The following is a 20657-nucleotide window of genomic DNA, read 5'->3' on the forward strand; positions in this document are numbered from 1 at the left end:
CAACACATGTTCACATGGGGGGTCCCCTGGTACAACGCATGTTCACATGGGGGGTCCCTGGTACAACACATGTTCACATGGGGGGTCCCTGACTCCCTATGGCGGTCCCTGGTACAACACATGTTCACATGGGGGGTCCCTGGTACAACACATGTTCACATGGGGGTCCCTGACTCCCTATGGGGGTCCCTGGTACAACACATGTTCACATGGGGGGTCCCTGGTACAACACATGTTCACATGGGGGTCCCTGACTCCCTATGGGGGGTCCCTGACTCCCTATGGGGCTCCCTGGTACAACACATGTTCACATGGGGGTCCCTGGTACAACACATGTTCACATGGGGGGTCCCTGGTACAACACATGTTCAGATGGGGGTCCCTGGTACAACACATGTTCAGATGGGGGGTCCCTGGTACAAACATGTTCAGATGGGGGGGGTTCCTGGTACAAACATGTTCAGATGGGGGGGGTTCCTGGTACAACACATTTTCAGATGGGGGGTCCCTGGTACAACACATGTTCAGATGGGGGGTCCCTGGTACGACACATGTTCACATGGGGGGTCCCTGGTACAACACATGTTCAGGATGGGGGGTCCCTGGTACAACACATGTTCAGATGGGGGGTCCCTGGTACGACACATGTTCACATGGGGGGTCCCTGGTACAACGCATGTTCAGATGGGGGGTCCCTGGTACAACACATGTTCACATGGGGGGTCCCTGGTACAACACATGTTCACATGGGGGGTCCCTGGTAAAAAAAACACGGCATCAACTGTAGATTTAGTCGACTAAATCTACAGTTGATGCCGTGTTTTTTTTTTAAACTATAGACTAACACTAAAACATTCCAGGTGACTAAAATGTGACTAAAACTAAATGACAACTATTCAAGAGACTATGACTAAAACTAAAAATCAAAAATTGCTGCCAAAATCACCACTGACAGCACCTTTCATGACATGAAATGCAGCTCAAAGTGCTTTGCAGAGCAATGGAGGAAAAAAGAAACGAAAAGCAAGGCATAAAACATTAAAATAATAGCAGTAATGCAATACAGTGAGGACATGAATAACAAAAAATGTAAAAGATCAATTAAAAGCAAGAGTGTAGAAGTGGGTCTTGAGCTGCGCTTTAAAAATCAGAATCAGAATCAGAATCAATCTTTATTGTCACATCACATTACAAGTAAGGTGGGTGAAAAACTTGGTTGTGCCTAAAGGCTCATATTGCAGTTTAAGGTAGAGAGAGAAGAACATAAAGTGCATGACATAACAAAGTGAGTGCAAAATAAATAAAAGTTCGTCAGGTACTGTATAGGCTATAACAAAAAGAGTCCCCTATTTGAGCATGAATCAGTTCAGTTCAGTGCGTCAAAAACTTAGCTCTTGTTCAGCAGTCTGATTGCTGATAAGTAATGTCTACAGAGGCTGCCTGTCGAAGGGTACAGTGGGAGTTTGTTCCACGTGGAAGACCTTAGGGGGCGGTTTGGTAGCCTGGCTAATAAGCCAGACTAATATCACACAACACTGTCCGCGGTATATCAGTCTGGGCTGGCTCCACTTGGATTTCATTTCCCGGGGAACATTTTCTCTTTGACGCAATTGGTCAGAGCTACTGTCAAGTCAAAAGTCTCAAGCATTGAACGTCACTGTACCAAAGCCCGCCCATATTGCATACCGTTGTCCCGATTGGTCCGACCTGTTCTCGATTGTAGGAAAGAGGCGTGCTACTGAGCCTCGCCAGACCGAAATCCGCTGGTAGGCAACTTTTTTTTGCCAACGGCTGATTCGGTCTGGTTTATTAACCAGGCTAGCGGTTTGGGACATATTTAGACAGGCAGTCATGTAGGTAGGAAGGTTTGGGACATATTTAGACAGGCAGTCATGTAGGTAGGAAGGTTTGGGACATATTTAGGCAGGCAGTCATGTAGGTAGGAAGGTTTGGGACATATTTAGGCAGGCAGTCATGTAGGTAGGAAGGTTTGGGACATATTTAGGCAGGCAGTCATGTAGGTAGGAAGGTTTGGGACATATTTAGACAGTCATGTAGGTATGAAGGTTTGGGACAGACAGGCAGTCATGTAGGTAGGAAGGTTTGGGACATATTTAGACAGGCAGTCATGTAGGTAGGAAGGTTTGGGACATATTTAGGCAGGCAGTCATGTAGGTAGGAAGGTTTGGGACATATTTAGACAGGCAGTCATGTAGGTAGGAAGGTTTGGGACATATTTAGGCAGGCAGTCATGTAGGTAGGAAGGTTTGGGACATATTTAGGTAGGCAGTCATGTAGGTAGGAAGGTTTGGGACATATTTAGGCAGGCAGTCATGTAGGTAGGAAGGTTTGGGACATATTTAGGCAGGCAGTCATGTAGGTAGGAAGGTTTGGGACATATTTAGGCAGGCAGTCATGTAGGTAGGAAGGTTTGGGACATATTTAGGTAGGCAGTCATGTAGGTAGGAAGGTTTGGGACATATTTAGACAGGCAGTCATGTAAGTATTTCTGATTATTTCTGCTCACTAGAACCGATTATGAGAACTTCTGTCTTATCCTCATTTAGCTTGAGAAAGTTCTCACTCATCCATCATTTGATGCTAGACAGACAGGTCAACAACGGGTCTAAAGCACAGGGATCATCTGGAGCTACAGAGGGTCCGTTTGGTGACCACCTCCATTTAGCTGCATGGGGACCATCTGGAACCCCCTCAAGGACCCCTTGTGGTCCCCGGATCCCCTGGAACCCCCTCAAGGATAATAATAGAACCATCCATATCACTAGTCCGCCAGCAGATGGAGCTGTGGGCAGTTTTCCTAAAGGGGTTCACTTCCTCTTCCTCAATCAGTGAGTGTTTGTTTATGTTTGTTCTGCAAATCTCAGATGAAGAATCAAACATAAAGAATCAAAGGTAAAGAGTAGGCCCTATAGAGCGTCGCAGTCCCGCCCCCTACCCTGGACCAGGAAATGATTCTCCGTTCATTTTCCTCATAGACATTTCAGAAAGTATTTATTTAAAGACGTTTACGCCGCGGACTAAGCCAACTCCAGTCGTGACCAATCATGACAACAAACACATTTTTTTGGGCCGAACAAATAATTAGAAAGAAGAAAAAAACGGCAGGTTACAACACTTTTTTTGTGGTTTTTCTTCTTTGTAATTATTTGTTTGGTCCAAAATATTGTTTGTGTTGTCATGAGTTGTCACGACTCGAGTTGGCTTTGTCCGCGGCGTAACCGTCTTTAAATAAATATTTTAAGAAATGTCTATGAGAATAATGCATTGGGTTTCATTTCCTGGTCCAGGGTAGGAGGCGGGACTGCGACGCTCTATAGGCCTACATGTGTCTTTTCTAGATTTTGACTAAAGTAGTGACCACTTATCCGTTTGTTAAAAACACTTTTCTCCCATTGTGTGAGCCACTTCATGGGCAGACTGAAACAGTAAAGACGCTTGCTTTGTTTAAATACAATAATAGAATGTCCACTCCAGGTTGGTTCAGGTTGTTTATTTTCTTCCTTTACAGGGATGCCAAAAAACTGGAAACTTAAACCTGTAGGCTAAAACAAATAAAATAACACAACAATCCTTCACACACAAACAAGCTGCTTAAGGTCAAAAGACTGTCTGCCACGCCCCCTGGCATGACAGCCTATTCCTTATAAGGAGTCCAGTAGAGGATTGAGCCCTGTATATTTTGGCCATTTGAAAATAGTGACTATTTATGTGTAGCCTATTTGATGTATTATCTATCATGTAGGCTATGTGTTGTTCTTGCTTACACAGTTCACCTAACTTTGCTACTACAGAGAAAACATGTACATATATAATATGATACTCTTTTTCTACTCTTTGTTTTCTCTATATCTTTGCACTTTACACTGGAAATTCTATAGGCTACCCTTGTTTGCTGTGTTTTTTGCTGTTTGATGTCATATTATATATTTGCTGCTGTATTGTCTGAAGGAAGCCAGACAAAAAATGACTTATGTACACAAGATGAACAATAAAGTGTTACTCTTATGTACCTGTAATGTACACAAGATGGAACAGTAGAGTTCAACCTTGAACTGTAAGTCTCTGTGGAAATCATCTCAGACATTTTTGACATCTGAAACATTTTCTAAATATTAATTTAAGCACATGCTACTTGTGTATAATTTTCCTTAAGTCATGCTAGTGTTAAGAGTGTCTGATAAATGCCTACACTGTTATTCCAAGCCACCAGAATACTGAGAATACTGTTTCACCAGCCACTCCAATGCACAGCAATGTGTGTCCCTGACTGGCTGACTGGCTGACTGACTGCATGACTGGCTGGCTGGCTGACTGGCTGACTGGCTGGCTGACTGACTGGCTGACTGGCTGGCTGACTGACTGGCTGACTGGCTGGCTGACTGGCTGACTGACTGGCTGACTGACTGGCTGACTGGCTGGCTGACTGGCTGGCTGACTGACTGGCTGGCTGGCTGGCTGGCTGACTGGCTGACTGGCTGGCTGACTGGCTGGCTGACTGGCTGACTGGCTGGCTGGCTGGCTGACTGACTGGCTGACTGGCTGGCTGACTGACTGGCTGGGTGGCTGACTGGCTGACTGGCTGACTGGCTGGCTGACTGGCTGGCTGACTGGCTGACTGGCTGGCTGGCTGGCTGACTGACTGACTGGCTGACTGGCTGGCTGACTGACTGGCTGGGTGGCTGACTGGCTGGCTGACTGACTGGCTGGCTGGCTGACTGGCTGGCTGGCTGGCTGGCTGGCTGGCTGGCTGACTGGCTGACTGGCTGGCTGACTGACTGGCTGACTGGCTGGCTGACTGACTGGCTGGCTGGCTGGGTCTGTGTCTGTCCGTCTGAGTCTGTCCGTCTGAGCACGGACATAGCGTTTTAGAGTTTGTTCACCACCAATTGTCACTGTTGCGCAGTCTAACACGCACGCACGCGCGCACACACGCACACCCACACACACACACACACGCACGCACACCAGGGAGGAGGGCTTACACAGTACAGTACAGTACAGTACAGTACAGTACAGTACAGTACAGTACAGTACAGTACAGTACAGTACAGTACAGTACAGTACAGTACAGTACCACTCTGTTTCTGTTGTCTATAGGCTGCCCCTCCCACCTCCTCACTGATTGGTTTCTGTGTCTACCATACAGGATCCACCCTAGCCCCTCCCACGGACCAAGCCCTGCCTCCAAGCAGGGGAAACCGTCTCTGAGAAGAATCCACGGCAGGATCCAGGGACGGATCCTCAGGAGCAAGAGTCTGGACTCCATCCAGCTGCTGTCTGACTCCCATGTGAGTAACCCTCTGTAGACCACTGCAGTGCATCTGTAGACCACTGCAGTGCATCTGTAGACCACTGTAGTGCATCTGTAGACCACTGTAGTGCATCTGTAGACCACTGTAGTGCATATGTAGACCACTGTAGTGCATCTGTAGACCACTGTAGACCACTGTAGTACATCTGTAGACCACTGTAGTACATCTGTAGACCACTGTAGTACATCTGTAGTACATCTGTAGACCACTGTAGACCACTGTAGTACATCTGTAGACCACTGTAGTACATCTGTAGACCACTGTAGTACATCTGTAGTACATCTGTAGACCACTGTAGACCACTGTAGTACATCTGTAGACCACTGTAGTACATCTGTAGACCACTGTAGTACATCTGTAGTACATCTGTAGACCACTGTAGACCACTGTAGTACATCTGTAGACCACTGTAGTACATCTGTAGACCACTGTAGACCACTGTAGTGCATCTGTAGACCACTGTAGACCACTGTAGTGCATCTGTAGACAACTGTAGTGCATATGTAGACCACTGTAGTGCATATGTAGACCACTGTAGTGCATCTGTAGACAACTGTAGTGCATATGTAGACCACTGTAGTGCATCTGTAGACCACTGTAGACCACTGTAGTACATCTGTAGACCACTGTAGTGCATCTGTAGACAACTGTAGTGCATATGTAGACCACTGTAGTGCATCTGTAGACTACTGTAGTGCATCTGTAGACAACTGTAGTGCATATGTAGACCACTGTAGTGCATATGTAGACCACTGTAGTGCATCTGTAGACAACTGTAGTGCATATGTAGACCACTGTAGTGCATCTGTAGACCACTGTAGTGCATCTGTAGACAACTGTAGTGCATATGTAGACCACTGTAGTGCATATGTAGACCACTGTAGTGCATATGTAGACCACTGTAGTGCATCTGTAGACCACTGTAGTGCATCTGTAGACCACTGTAGTGCATCTGTAGACCACTGTAGTGCATCTGTAGACCACTGTAGTGCATCTGTAGACCACTGTAGTGCATCTGTAGACCACTGTAGTACATATGTAGACTACTGTAGTGCATCTGTAGACCACTGTAGTGCATCTGTAGACCACTGTAGTGCATCTGTAGACCACTGTAGTGCATCTGTAGACCACTGTAGTACATATGTAGACCACTGTAGTGCATCTGTAGACCACTGTAGACTACTGCAGTGCATCTGTAGACCACTGTAGTGCATCTGTAGACCACTGTAGTGCATCTGTAGACCACTGTAGTACATATGTAGACCACTGTAGTGCATCTGTAGACCACTGTAGTGCATCTGTAGACCACTGCAGTGCATCTGTAGACCACTGTAGTGCATCTGTAGAGCACAAGAGTCTGGACAGCATCGAGCTGCTGTGTGAGTGACATGAGTAATGTTTACACAGTAACCGTGACATCTAAAGGGCGAGGTCGCGTGCACGCATCCTCCTGGGCTAGCGCTGGCGCTTTAGGATTTGGGGGGGGGGGGGGGGGGGGGGGTGAGACCAACATGGAATGAATTCTGTACTGGCCATATATGGAGTGTGTCTTGAGTGTACAGGGTTTGATCAGGACCCAGGTAGGGCCGGGCCTTAATTGTCAGGCCAGTTGAGAACTCTAGTTTTTGGACAGGTATCAGTCAAAAGGGAGACATCGAAGAGGAAGGATGGATGGGGAAGGATCAACATATGGAATGTCAGAACAGGTCAGCTCCATATATGGAGCTCAATAAGGGTTTGAGGTCAGATGTAGATTAGCCTGTGGTCCACCTATGCTTTCAATGGCATATGCAGCCCCCGGCAGGATCCGCCGGGAGAATCTAGACGCAGCTGCGCGACATGAGACTAATTAATTAGAGGCACAGAGAGAGAGAGAGGAGTGTGGAGTGCAGATCTAGGTGATGATCCAGTCTTCTCCATTTGTGGCTATCCACGGTTTGATGAGGTCAGTGTTACTGTTGTGGTCTTCAAATATGGAGACGGCCATATATGGAGCGTGTCACGAGGTGTGACGGACTGACGGCCATATACGGAGGCGTGACTGACGGATTGACGGATTTGCAGGTTTCCACAGTAATATGTGACCTACGGTCGCAATTTAATTACATTTAAAATAATAATAATTCCATCACTGTCTAACACTCGCATGACTGTAGTAAGGCCAGGTACCACAAGCTGACTTCAGGTCATGACTGCAGTAAGGCCAGGTACCACAAGCTGACTTCAGGTCATGACTGCAGTAAGGCCAGGTACCACAAGCTGACTTCAGGTCATGACTGCAGTAAGGCCAGGTACCACAAGCTGACTTCAGGTCATGACTGTAGTAAGGCCAGGTACCACAAGCTGACTTCAGGTCATGACTGCAGTAAGGCCAGGTACCACAAGCTGACTTCAGGTCATGACTGCAGTAAGGCCAGGTACCACAAGCTGACTTCAGGTCATGACTGCAGTAAGGCCAGGTACCACAAGCTGACTTCAGGTCATGACTGCAGTAAGGCCAGGTACCACAAGCTGACTTCAGGTCATGACTGCAGTAAGGCCAGGTACCACAAGCTGACTTCAGGTCATGACTGCAGTAAGGCCAGGTACCACAAGCTGACTTCAGGTCATGACTGCAGTAAGGCCAGGTACCACAAGCTGACTTCAGGTCATGACTGCAGTAAGGCCAGGTACCACAAGCTGACTTCAGGTCATGACTGTAGTAAGGCCAGGTACCACAAGCTGACTTCAGGTCATGACTGCAGTAAGGCCAGGTACCACAAGCTGACTTCAGGTCATGACTGCAGTAAGGCCAGGTACCACAAGCTGACTTCAGGTCATGACTGCAGTAAGGCCAGGTACCACAAGCTGACTTCAGGTCATGACTGCAGTAAGGCCAGGTACCACAAGCTGACTTCAGGTCATGACTGCAGTAAGGCCAGGTACCACAAGCTGACTTCAGGTCAAAAATACCTATTTTTTCCTGTGATGTTATTGACCACTGTCAATACTGTCTTTTACACATTTTCCCCCCAGCCATTGTCTTTTAAATATTGACTACTTGAACAATGGAATATTTAGCACTGCGCAAAAAGCATGGAATTTACAGATGTGTATATCACAGGAAACTCCCGTTAAACTTTCCAACAAACTCCGGTAAACTCCCGAATTGTCATCTGTATATTACCGTATATTACTGTATATGCTGCTAAACTTGAGGTTTACGGGCAAATCTAGTGCCCATAATTGCCCGTTAACTCCTCTTTTCACGCAGTGTAGGTAAAGTCATGGAAGGGGAACCTTGTGAGAGCTTCAGGGGCAAAGATAATCAACTTCAACAACCCCAAATGGGTCAGAAAGACCTCACAGACACAAGTAGTGAAAAGAGCCGATCTACAAGCTCACAACGCGGGGCTTCGCGCAGCGTTGTGAGCTTGTAGATCGGCTCTTCTCACGAGTCTGGGTCTCGGCCCGGGAGAATGTTTTGGGTCGCGTTCCGAGTGCAGAGACCCCTCAGGCCTGATCCCTTATGTCCACTGCTGCCCCGCTGTGTGCGTGCGTGCATGCGTGTGTGTGCGCGCGCGAGTGTGTGCGCGAGTGCGTGCGTGCGTGACCTGACAAATAGCCTCCATAATCAGCAGGCCGAGACGTTACTGCTGTGTCACACACACACACACACACACACACACACACACACACACACACACACACACACAGGTTGACATTACTGCTGCGTCAACCTCTTTATGTACGTTACCAATAAAGTTGAGTTTATTTCCCTGAGTTCTGCGTTCTGCATACAGTGTGTTGTATACACTCAATATGTCACTTTTGAATTGCAGCCGTCCGTAGGTGTCCTTTGAGAGCAGCTGTCCGTAGGTGTCCTTTGAGAGCAGCCGTCCGTAGGTGTCCTTTGAGATGCAGCTGTCCGTAGGTGTCCTTTGAGATGCAGCCGTCCGTAGGTGTCCTTTGAGATGCAGCTGTCCGTAGGTGTCCTTTGAGATGCAGCCGTCCGTAGGTGTCCTTTGAGATGCAGCTGTCCGTAGGTGTCCTTTGAGATGCAGCTGTCCGTAGGTGTCCTTTGAGATGCAGCCGTCCGTAGGTGTCCTTTGAGATGCAGCTGTCCGTAGGTGTCCTTTGAGATGCAGCTGTCCGTAGGTGTCCTTTGAGATGCAGCCGTCCGTAGGTGTCCTTTAAGAGCAGCTGTCCGTAGGTGTCCTTTGAGAGCAGCTGTCCGTAGGTGTCCTTTGAGAGCAGCTGTCCGTAGGTGTCCTTTGAGAGCAGCTGTCCGTAGGTGTCCTTTAAGAGCAGCTGTCCGTAGGTGTCCTTTGAGATGCAGCCGTCCGTAGGTGTCCTTTGACATGCAGCCGTCCGTAGGTGTCCTTTGAGAGCAGTTTTGAAAGAGTCTAGGGATTCACATGTCGGCCAGTTGCCAGTGTATGTTTTAGAAAACACTCCTTCCTTCTAACATTCAACTGTGACCTCTACTGACCTCTAGTGGCTCAATAATGCTTTAGGAAAAGTTTTGCTTTATGTACAATACTCCCATAGCCCAGAGGGATGATGGTCATCTCCCATAGCCCAGAGGGATGATGCTCATCTCCCATAGCCCTGAGGGATGATGGTCATCTCCCATAGCCCAGAGGGATGATGCTCATCTCCCATAGCCCTGAGGGATGATGGTCATCTCCCATATCCCAGAGGGATGATGGTCATCTCCCATAGCCCAGAGGGATGATGGTAATCTCCCATAGCCCAGAGGGATGATGGTCATCTCCCATAGCCCAGAGGGATGATTGCTTTGTGATGATTAATTCTCAGAAGCGACTCGGCTGACCTTTGACCTTGACCTTTGACCTTGAGCGACCTGAACAATGTGACGGTTTGCTGTAAGTGTCACCTGACCAGCCTGAGTATGAGGATTAGTGGACACACACACACACGCACGCACGCACGCACGCACGCACGCACGCACGCACGCACGCACGCACGCACGCACGCACGCACTCACCCAGACAGAAGGTCAGACTGTTGTCTTTACTTTATAAACCTATTTATATCTTTATATCTTGTCCTATTTTTATGCTTCAGTTTTTTCACTCAAACTCTAGTTTTACGTTGAGTAATAATTATGATGTCACTGCTTGTACCTTTATGGGTGGCCAACTATGATGTCACTGCTTGTACCTTTATGGGTGGTCAATAATATGATGTCACTGCTTGTACCTTTATGGGTGGCCAACTATGATGTCACTGCTTGTACCTTTATGGGTGGTCAATAATATGATGTCACTGCTTGTACCTTTATGGGTGGTCAATAATATGATGTCACTGCTTGTACCTTTATGGGTGGTCAATAATATGATGTCACTGCTTTTACCTTTATGGGTGGCCAAGTATGATGTCACTGCTTGTACTTTTATGGGTGGTCAATAATATGATGTCACTGCTTGCACCTTCATGGGTGGCCAAGTATGATGTCACTGCTTGTACCTTTGTGGGTGGCCAACTATGATGTCACTGCTTGTACTTTTATGGGTGGTCAATAATATGATGTCACTGCTTGTACCTTCATGGGTGGCCAAGTATGATGTCACTGCTTGTACCTTTATGGGTGGCCAATTATGATGTCACTGATTGTACCTTTATGGGTGGCCAATAATATGATGTCATTGATTGTACCTTTATGGGTGACCAAGTATGATGTCACTGCTTGTACCTTTATGGGTGGCCAAGTATGATGTCACTGCTTGTACCTTTATGGGTGGCCAATAATATGATGGCACTGCGTGTACATTTATGGGTGGCCAATAATATGATGTCACTGCTTGTACCTTTATGGGTGGTCAATAATATGATGTCACTGCTTGTACCTTCATGGGTGGCCAAGTATGATGTCACTGCTTGTACTTTTATGGGTGGTCAATAATATGATGTCACTGCTTGTACCTTTATGGGTGGCCAACTATGATGTCACTGATTGTACCTTTATGGGTGGCCAAGTATGATGTCACTGCTTGTACTTTAATGGGTGGTCAATAATATGATGTCACTGCTTTTACCTTTATGGGTGGCCAACTATGATGTCACTGATTGCACCTTTATGGGTGGCCAATAATATGAGGTCACTGCTTGTACCTTTATGGGTGGCCAATAATATGATGTCACTGCTTGTACTTTTATGGGTGGTCAATAATATGATGTCACTGCTTGTACCTGTTATGGGTGGCCAATAATATGATGTCACTGCTTGTACCTGTTATGGGTGGCCAATAATATGATGTCACTGCTTGTACCTTTATGGGTGGCCAATACTATGATGTCACTGCTTGTACATTTATGGGTGGCCAATAATACGATGTCACTGCTTGTACTTTTATGGGTGGTCAATAATATGATGTCACTGCTTGTACCTTCATGGGTGGCCAAGTATGATGTCACTGCTTGTACTTTTATGGGTGGCCAATAATATGATGTCACTGCTTGTACCTTTATGGGTTGCCAACTATGATGTCACTGATTGTACCTTTATGCGTGGCCAATAATATGATGTCACTGCTTGTACTTTTATGGGTGGTCAATAATATGATGTCACTGCTTGTACCTTTATGGGTGGCCCAGTATGATGTCACTGCTTGTACCTTTATGGGTGGCCAATAATATGATGTCACTGCTTGTACATTTATGGGTGGACCTTGGACCAGTTTCACTGTACAAGCCGTTTGCACTTATTTATCATTACTATATCTCTGCTGTCGGGAAGAAACCTCTTAACTCCAAATTGTTCATTTTTCAGGAAATGTAAATTATATGTCTTTCAGGAAATTAAGAAAACCTTGTATTTTTTAAAACAAAGCAATACTGCCTCATCAAAGTTGGTGTTACTTCCATGAGAGGCAGAGAGGTGGTGGAGTTAGCTGCTTTATAGCAGACAGTTTGAGAGGGGGAGATGTGGTGGAGTTAGCTGATTTATAGCAGACAGTTTGAGAGGGAGATAGGTGGTGGAGTTAGCTGCTTTATAGAAGACAGTTTGAGAGGGGGAGAGGTGGTGGAGTTAGCTGCTTTATAGCAGACAGTTTGAGAGGGGGAGAGGTGGTGGAGTTAGCTGCTTTAGCAGACAGTTTGAGAGGTGGAGAGGTGGTGGAGTTAGCTGCTTTATAGCAGACAGTTTGAGAGGGGGAGTGGTGGTGGAGTTAGCTGCTTTATAGCAGACAGTTTGAGAGGGGGAGATGTGGTGGAGTTAGCTGCTTTATAGCAGACAGTTTGAGAGGGGGAGATGTGGTGGAGTTAGCTGCTTTAACAGACAGTTTGAGAGGGGGAGAGGTGGTGGAGTTAGCTGCTTTATAGCAGACAGTTTGAGAGGGGGAGGTGGTGGAGTTAGCTGCTTTATAGCAGACAGTTTGAGAGGGGGAGATGTGGTGGAGTTAGCTTCTTTAACAGACAGTTTGAGAGGGGGAGAGGTGGTGGAGTTAGCTGCTTTATAGCAGACAGTTTGAGAGGGGGAGGTGGTGGAGTTAGCTGCTTTATAGCAGACAGTTTGAGAGGGGGAGAGGTGGTGGAGTTAGCTGCTTTAGCAGACCGTTTGAGAGGGAGAGAGGTGGTGGAGTTAGCTGCTTTAGCAGACAGTTTGATGGTCCAATGGAGTTAATAGGTTTTGTCCAAAGCACTTTTTTCCATTGGTTCAATATTTTTGAAACAACACACAGACGTAAAGGGTGTTCAGTAGCATCATAACAACACACAGACGTAAAGGGTGTTCAGTAGCATCATAACAACACACAGACGTAAAGGGTGTTCAGTAGCATCATAACAACACACATACATAAAGGGTGTTCAGTAGCATCATAACAACACACAGACGTAAAGGGTGTTCAGTAGCATCATAACAACACACAGACGTAAAGGGTGTTCAGTAGCATCATAACAACACACAGACGTAAAGGGTGTTCAGTGGCATCATAACAACACACAGACGTAAAGGGTGTTCAGTGGAATCATAAAAACACACAGACGTAAAGGGTGTTCAGTAGCATCATAACAACACACAGACGTAAAGGGTGTTCAGTAGCATCATAACAACACACAGACGTAAAGGGTGTTCAGTAGCATCATAACAACACACAGACGTAAAGGGTGTTCAGTAGCATCATAACAACACACAGACGTAAAGGGTGTTCAGTAGCATCATAACAACACACAGACGTAAAGGGTGTTCAGTAGCATCATAACAACACACAGACGTAAAGGGTGTTCAGTAGCATCATAACAACACACAGACGTAAAGGGTGTTCAGTGGCATCATAACAACACACAGACGTAAAGGGTGTTCAGTAGCATCATAACAACACACAGACGTAAAGGGTGTTCAGTAGCATCATAACAACACACAGACGTAAAGGGTGTTCAGTAGCATCATAACAACACACAGACGTAAAGGGTGTTCAGTAGCATCATAACAACACACAGACGTAAAGGGTGTTCAGTAGCATCATAACAACACACAGACGTAAAGGGTGTTCAGTAGCATCATAACAACACACAGACGTAAAGGGTGTTCAGTAGCATCATAACAACACACAGACGTAAAGGGTGTTCAGTAGCATCATAACAACACACAGACGTAAAGGGTGTTCAGTAGCATCATAACAACACACAGACGTAAAGGGTGTTCAGTAGCATCATAACAACACACAGACGTAAAGGGTGTTCAGTAGCATCATAACAACACACAGACGTAAAGGGTGTTCAGTAGCATCATAACAACACACAGACGTAAAGGGTGTTCAGTAGCATCATAACAACACACAGACGTAAAGGGTGTTCAGTAGCATCATAACAACACACAGACGTAAAGGGTGTTCAGTGGCATCATAACAACACACAGACGTAAAGGGTGTTCAGTAGCATCATAACAACACACAGACGTAAAGGGTGTTCAGTAGCACTGATTTATGCCAAACAATAATAATCAAAGACCTCAAAATTTGAGTTCTGTACCGTTCTGTATGGACCTGTATGAGTGGACCTGTATGAGTGGACCTGTATGAGTGGACCTGTATGAGTGGACCTGTACGGGTGGACCTGTATGACCTGTATGAGTGGACCTGTATGAGTGGACCTGTATGGGTGGACCTGTATGGGTGGACCTGTATGACCTGTATGAGTGGACCTGTATGAGTGGACCTGTATGAGTGGACCTGTATGGACCTGTATGAGTGGACCTGTATGAGTGGACCTGTATGAGTGGACCTGTATGAGTGGACCTGTGTGACCTGTATGAGTGTATCTGTATGGGTGGACCTGTATGAGTGGACCTGTATGGGTGGACCTGAATGGGTGGACTTGTATGGGTGGACCTGTATGAGTGGACCTGTGCTGCTAGTAGCGAGGATGCTAACTGTTAGCTCCTCTGTTTTGGGACTATAAAACATTTGAATGCAGCATTTTAGTGTCGGCTCAGCAGTTATTTTGGGGAGAATGTTAAAGGAATGTTCAGTTGAGACCTGCAGAGAGACAGACAGGCAGGCAGACAGGCAGGCAGACAGGCAGGCAGGCAGGCAGGCAGACAGGCAGGCAGGCAGGCAGGCAGGCAGGCAGGCAGGCAGGCAGGCAGGCAGACAGACAGACAGACAGACAGACAGACAGACAGACAGACAGACAGGCAGGCAGGCAGACAGGCAGGCAGGCAGGCAGGCAGGCAGGCAGGCAGGCAGGCAGGCAGACAGGCAGACAGGCAGACAGACAGAGAACCACATATAGATGTCACATTAATTTCCTCATTAGTCTCATCGCACGCACGCACGCACGCACGCACGCACGCACGCACCCACGCACGCACGCACACACACACACACACACACACACACACACACACACACACACACACACACACACACACACACACACACACACACACACCAGTGAAAAGTCCAGCCTCAGCATTTAATTCTCTGCTAAAAGTGCTGCTGCTGCATTTAGAGAGAGAGAGAAGAGAGAGGGAGAGAGGTGTGTGTGTGTGTGTGTGTGTGTGTGTGTGTGTGTGTGTGAGTGTGTGTGCGTGCGCGTGTGCGTGCGTGCAGTGTAGTAGGCTACATTACATTCTGATTGGACGCCTGTCCTTAACTCCTCCCCTTCATCATGTGACGTCATCACTCATCAATGATGTTTACATTCCGAGCTGTCAATCATCTCCATTTACAGTATATATAATATAAATATACATCTAAATAAACAAATACATGAATAAAGTAATGGAGCATTTTATTATAGGATATGCTCCATTACTTTATTCATGTATTGTATTTGTTTATTTAGATGTATATTTATAAACAATTAAAATGACAAGCAACGATGCTAATTTACATCTGCACCCCCCCCCCCCCCCCGCCAAAAAAACAAACAAAAACTAATTAAATTTAAAAATAAATACAAAAATACAAAAACTAATAAAGAATGAAATAAAATGAAAAACTATTTACAATGTAGTCATTTATCTGATAAATGACTACATTGTAAATAGTTTTTCATTAAATAAATAAAAAATCACTCTGGATTAAGAGCGCCTGATAAATTTTATCAGACGCTCTTAATCCAGAGAGATTTACAGAAAGCAGCACAATATAAATAGTCATCTAGGACAGGGGTGGGCAACTGGTGGCCCGGGGGCCACATGCGGCCCCCACCTTCACTTAATGTGGCCCTCAGGTTAATGTCAGAATACTGATATAATATTGGTTTCAGCTGTTTATAATTCCACAACATGTAAACATGACCCGCTGTAATTACTTCAGTCTAAATTAGTAGCTCATTGCTTCAACACAAGTATAATTAAAGGCATTTGAAATTACATAAAAATGTTAATTTTCAGGATTCCAATTAAAAAATAGCAAAAAATATTTCACAATTTCAACTCGAATATAGCAAAAATAGCCGATCTACAAGCTCAAAATGCGTCGCAGCGGCACGTTTTGAGCTTGTAGATCGGCTATTTTTGCTACGAGAGTAATTTATGGCCCTAGGGAGTGAATGTGGAAATAATAGTGGCTCCTCTCCATCGTCAAAGTTGCCCACCCTTGATCTAGAATCCTACGTAAGCTTGAACCTAACAGTAGAATATATATATAATGAAACTATGTATACACTATAGAGTGCTATTGTCTACATCATAATATAATAATGAAACTATAGAGTGGTATGTAATGTATACATCATAATAATACAATGAAACTATAGTGTTATACAGTATAAAATACAACGTATTTTAGCCTATTATTTACTGAAGGGCATTTCGATTTTTGCACTAAAGCAGAGCCAGGGTCAGTGGGGAACTGGGGATACATGCTGTTCCGCTGGGGGCCAGCAGAGGGCACCGTTGTACCACCTAAAACACACCAGGAGACTCATCTACATTATCCATGGTGGAAATAATCACATGACCGTGAGGGGGTTCCAGGGGGTCCGGGGACCCCCAGGGGACCTGAGGGGGGTTCCAGAGGGTCCCCCAGGGGTCCTTGAGGGGGGTTCCGGGGTCCCCGACCCCAGGGGACCTGAGGGGGGTTCCAGGGGGTCCGGGGACCCCCAGGGGACCTGAGGGGGGTTCCAGGGGTCCTTGAGGGGGTTCCAGGGGGTCCGGGGACCCCCAGGGGACCTGAGGGGGGTTCCGGGGGGTTCCAGAGGGTCCCCCAGGGGTCCTTGAGGGGGGTTCCAGGGGGTCCGGGGACCCCCAGGGGACCTGAGGGGGGTTCCGGGGGGTTCCAGGGGGTCCCCCAGGGGTCCTTGAGGGGGGTTCCAGGGGGTCCGGGGACCCCCAGGGGACCTGATGGGGGTTCCGGGGGGTTCCAGAGGGTCCGGGGACCCCCAGGGGACCTGAGGGGGGTTCCGGGGGGTTCCAGGGGGTCCCCCAGGGGTCCTTGAGGGGGGTTCCAGGGGGTCCGGGGACCCCCAGGGGACCTGAGGGGGGTTCCGGGGGGTTCCAGGGGTCCTTGAGGGGGGTTCCAGGGGGTCCGGGGACCCCCAGGGGACCTGAGGGGGGTTCCGGGGGGTTCCAGGGGGTCCCCCAGGGGTCCTTGAGGGGGGTTCCAGGGGGTCAGGGGACCCCCAGGGGACCTGAGGGGGGTTCCGGGGGGTTCCAGAGGGTCCCCCAGGGGTCCTTGAGGCGGGTTCCAGGGGGTCCGGGGACCCCCAGGGGACCTGAGGGGGGTTCCGGGGGGTTCCAGGGGGTTCGGGGACCCCCAGGGGACCTGAGGGGGGTTCCAGGGGGTCCGGGGCCTCGTATAATATAATAATATAAACCCCCAGGTCTTCTTGCCTCCTCCTGGCACTTTCACTTTTTATTTTCATGCTTTAATATATTGCTATATAGTCTCTATATAGTCTATACTGTGCTAAAATAAAATAAAATCAAATTGTCAACGTGTGGAAAAGCTGTTTATAGAAGGGGCTACGCCCCCTAACCCATTAGGCCTGTTTATAGAAGGGGCTACGCCCCCTAACTCATTAGGCCTGTTTATAGAAGGGGCTACGCCCCCTAACCCATTAGGCCTGTTTATAGAAGGGGCTAGGCCCCCTAACTCATTAGGCCTGTTTATAGAAGGGGCTACGCCCCCTAACCCATTAGGCCTGTTTATAGAAGGGGCTAGGCCCCCTAACCCATTAGGCCTGTTTATAGAAGGGGCTACGCCCCCTAACTCATTAGGCCTGTTTATAGAAGGGGCTACGCCCCCTAACTCATTAGGCCTGTTTATAGAAGGGGCTACGCCCCCTAACCCATTAGGCCTGTTTATAGAAGGGGCTACGCCCCCTAACCCATTAGGCCTGTTTATAGAAGGGGCTACGCCCCCTAACTCATTAGGCCTGTTTATAGAAGGGGCTAGGCCCCCTAACCCATTAGGCCTGTTTATAGAAGGGGCTACGCCCCCTAACTCATTAGGCCTGTTTATAGAAGGGGCTACGCCCCCTAACCCATTAGGCCTGTTTATAGAAGGGGCTACGCCCCCTAACTCATTAGGCCTGTTTATAGAAGGGGCTACGCCCCCTAACCCATTAGGCCTGTTTATAGAAGGGGCTACGCCCCCTAACCCATTAGGCCTGTTTATAGAAGGGGCTAGGCCCCCTAACCCATTAGGCCTGTTTATAGAAGGGGCTACGCCCCCTAACTCATTAGGCCTGTTTATAGAAGGGGCTACGCCCCCTAACTCATTAGGCCTGTTTATAGAAGGGGCTACGCCCCCTAACCCATTAGGCCTGTTTATAGAAGGGGCTACGCCCCCTAACTCATTAGGCCTGTTTATAGAAGGGGCTACGCCCCCTAACTCATTAGGCCTGTTTATAGAAGGGGCTACGCCCCCTAACTCATTAGGCCTGTTTATAGAAGGGGCTACGCCCCCTAACTCATTAGGCCTGTTTATAGAAGGGGCTACGCCCCCTAACCCATTAGGCCTGTTTATAGAAGGGGCTACGCCCCCTAACCCATTAGGCCTGTTTATAGAAGGGGCTACGCCCCCTAACCCATTAGGCCTGACGTCAAAATTAAAAACAAAACCTCCAGTTTTCTATATCAGTGGTGTTGTCAAGGACCCCAAAAATTATATGTAATTGGTCTCCGACCCCCATCTGAAAATAATGTTGTTCCAGGGACCCCCCCAGAAGCAAAGATTTGAGTTAAAAACGTGAGTGAAAAAAATATATATTCCAAATTTGCGGCACATTTTCACAATTTTTCAAAAATAGCAGACCTACAAGCTCGTAGCGCGCCACTCGGTGGCACGCTATGAGCTTGTAGATCACCATCATAAAGTCACCGTATCAACTAGGATGAGGCAGTGTTGTGGTGTTATAAAGTGATAAAGTCACCGTACCAACTAGGATGAGGCAGTGTTGTGGTGTTATAAAGTGATAAAGTCACTGTACCAACTAGGATGAGGCAGTGTTGTGGTGTTATAAAGTGATAAAGTCACCGTACCAACTAGGATGAGGCAGTGTTGTGGTGTTATAAAGTGATAAAGTCACCGTATCAACTAGGATGAGGCAGTGTTGTGGTGTTATAAAGTGATAAAGTCACCGTATCAACTAGGATGAGGCAGTGTTGTGGTGTTATAAAGTGATAAAGTCACCGTACCAACTAGGATGAGGCAGTGTTGTGGTGTTATAAAGTGATAAAGTCACTGTATCAACTAGGATGAGGCAGTGTTGTGGTGTTATAAAGTGATAAAGTCACTGTATCAACTAGGATGAGGCAGTGTTGTGGTGTTATAAAGTGATAAAGTCACCATACCAACTAGGATGAGGCAGTGTTGTGGTGTTATAAAGTGATAAAGTCACTGTATCAACTAGGATGAGGCAGTGTTGTGGTGTTATAAAGTGATAAAGTCACCATACCAACTAGGATGAGGCAGTGTTGTGGTGTTATAAAGTGATAAAGTCACTGTATCAACTAGGATGAGGCAGTGTTGTGGTGTTATAAAGTGATAAAGTCACTGTATCAACTAGGATGAGGCAGTGTTGTGGTGTTATAAAGTGATAAAGTCACTGTATCAACTAGGATGAGGCAGTGCTGTGGTGTTATAAAGTAATAAAGTCACCGTACCAACTAGGATGAGGCAGTGTTGTGGTGTTATAAAGTGATAAAGTCACCGTATCAACTAGGATGAGGCAGTGCTGTGGTGTTATAAAGTGATAAAGTCACTGTATCAACTAGGATGAGGCAGTGCTGTGGTGTTATAAAGTAATAAAGTCACCGTACCAACTAGGATGAGGCAGTGTTGTGGTGTTATAAAGTGATAAAGTCACTGTATCAACTAGGATGAGGCAGTGTTGTGGTGTTATAAAGTGATAAAGTCACCGTATCAACTAGGATGAGGCAGTGTTGTGGTGTTATAAAGTGATAAAGTCACCGTACCAACTAGGATGAGGCAGTGTTGTGGTGTTATAAAGTGATAAAGTCACTGTATCAACTAGGATGAGGCAGTGTTGTGGTGTTATAAAGTGATAAAGTCACTGTACCAACTAGGATGAGGCAGTGTTGTGGTGTTATAAAGTGATAAAGTCACCGTATCAACTAGGATGAGGCAGTGTTGTGGTGTTATAAAGTGATAAAGTCACTGTACCAACTAGGATGAGGCAGTGTTGTGGTGTTATAAAGTGATAAAGTCACCGTACCAACTAGGATGAGGCAGTGTTGTGGTGTTATAAAGTGATAAAGTCACTGTACCAACTAGGATGAGGCAGTGTTGTGGTGTTATAAAGTGATAAAGTCACCATACCAACTAGGATGAGGCAGTGTTGTGGTGTTATAAAGTGATAAAGTCACTGTATCAACTAGGATGAGGCAGTGTTGTGGTGTTATAA

The 20657-nt window shown here is 46.8% G+C and overlaps 1 protein-coding gene across 1 annotated transcript in view; it reads left to right on the forward strand.

The window, feature by feature from the left end:
* LOC306918559 (tight junction protein 1-like) overlaps positions 1 to 20657 on the forward strand; it is a gene marked incomplete at its 5' end in the record, with an annotated part of 162586 nt that overhangs the window by 25513 nt on the left and 116416 nt on the right. The window contains one exon of the mRNA XM_079531456.1: positions 5168 to 5309. Coding sequence (XP_079387582.1) covers positions 5168 to 5309 — 142 coding nt within the window. The remainder of the gene's footprint in view (positions 1 to 5167; positions 5310 to 20657) is intronic.

Source organism: Electrona antarctica (genome assembly GCF_951216825.1).
Source record: "Electrona antarctica genome assembly, contig: scaffold_96, whole genome shotgun sequence".
Lineage (NCBI taxonomy): Eukaryota > Metazoa > Chordata > Actinopteri > Myctophiformes > Myctophidae > Electrona > Electrona antarctica.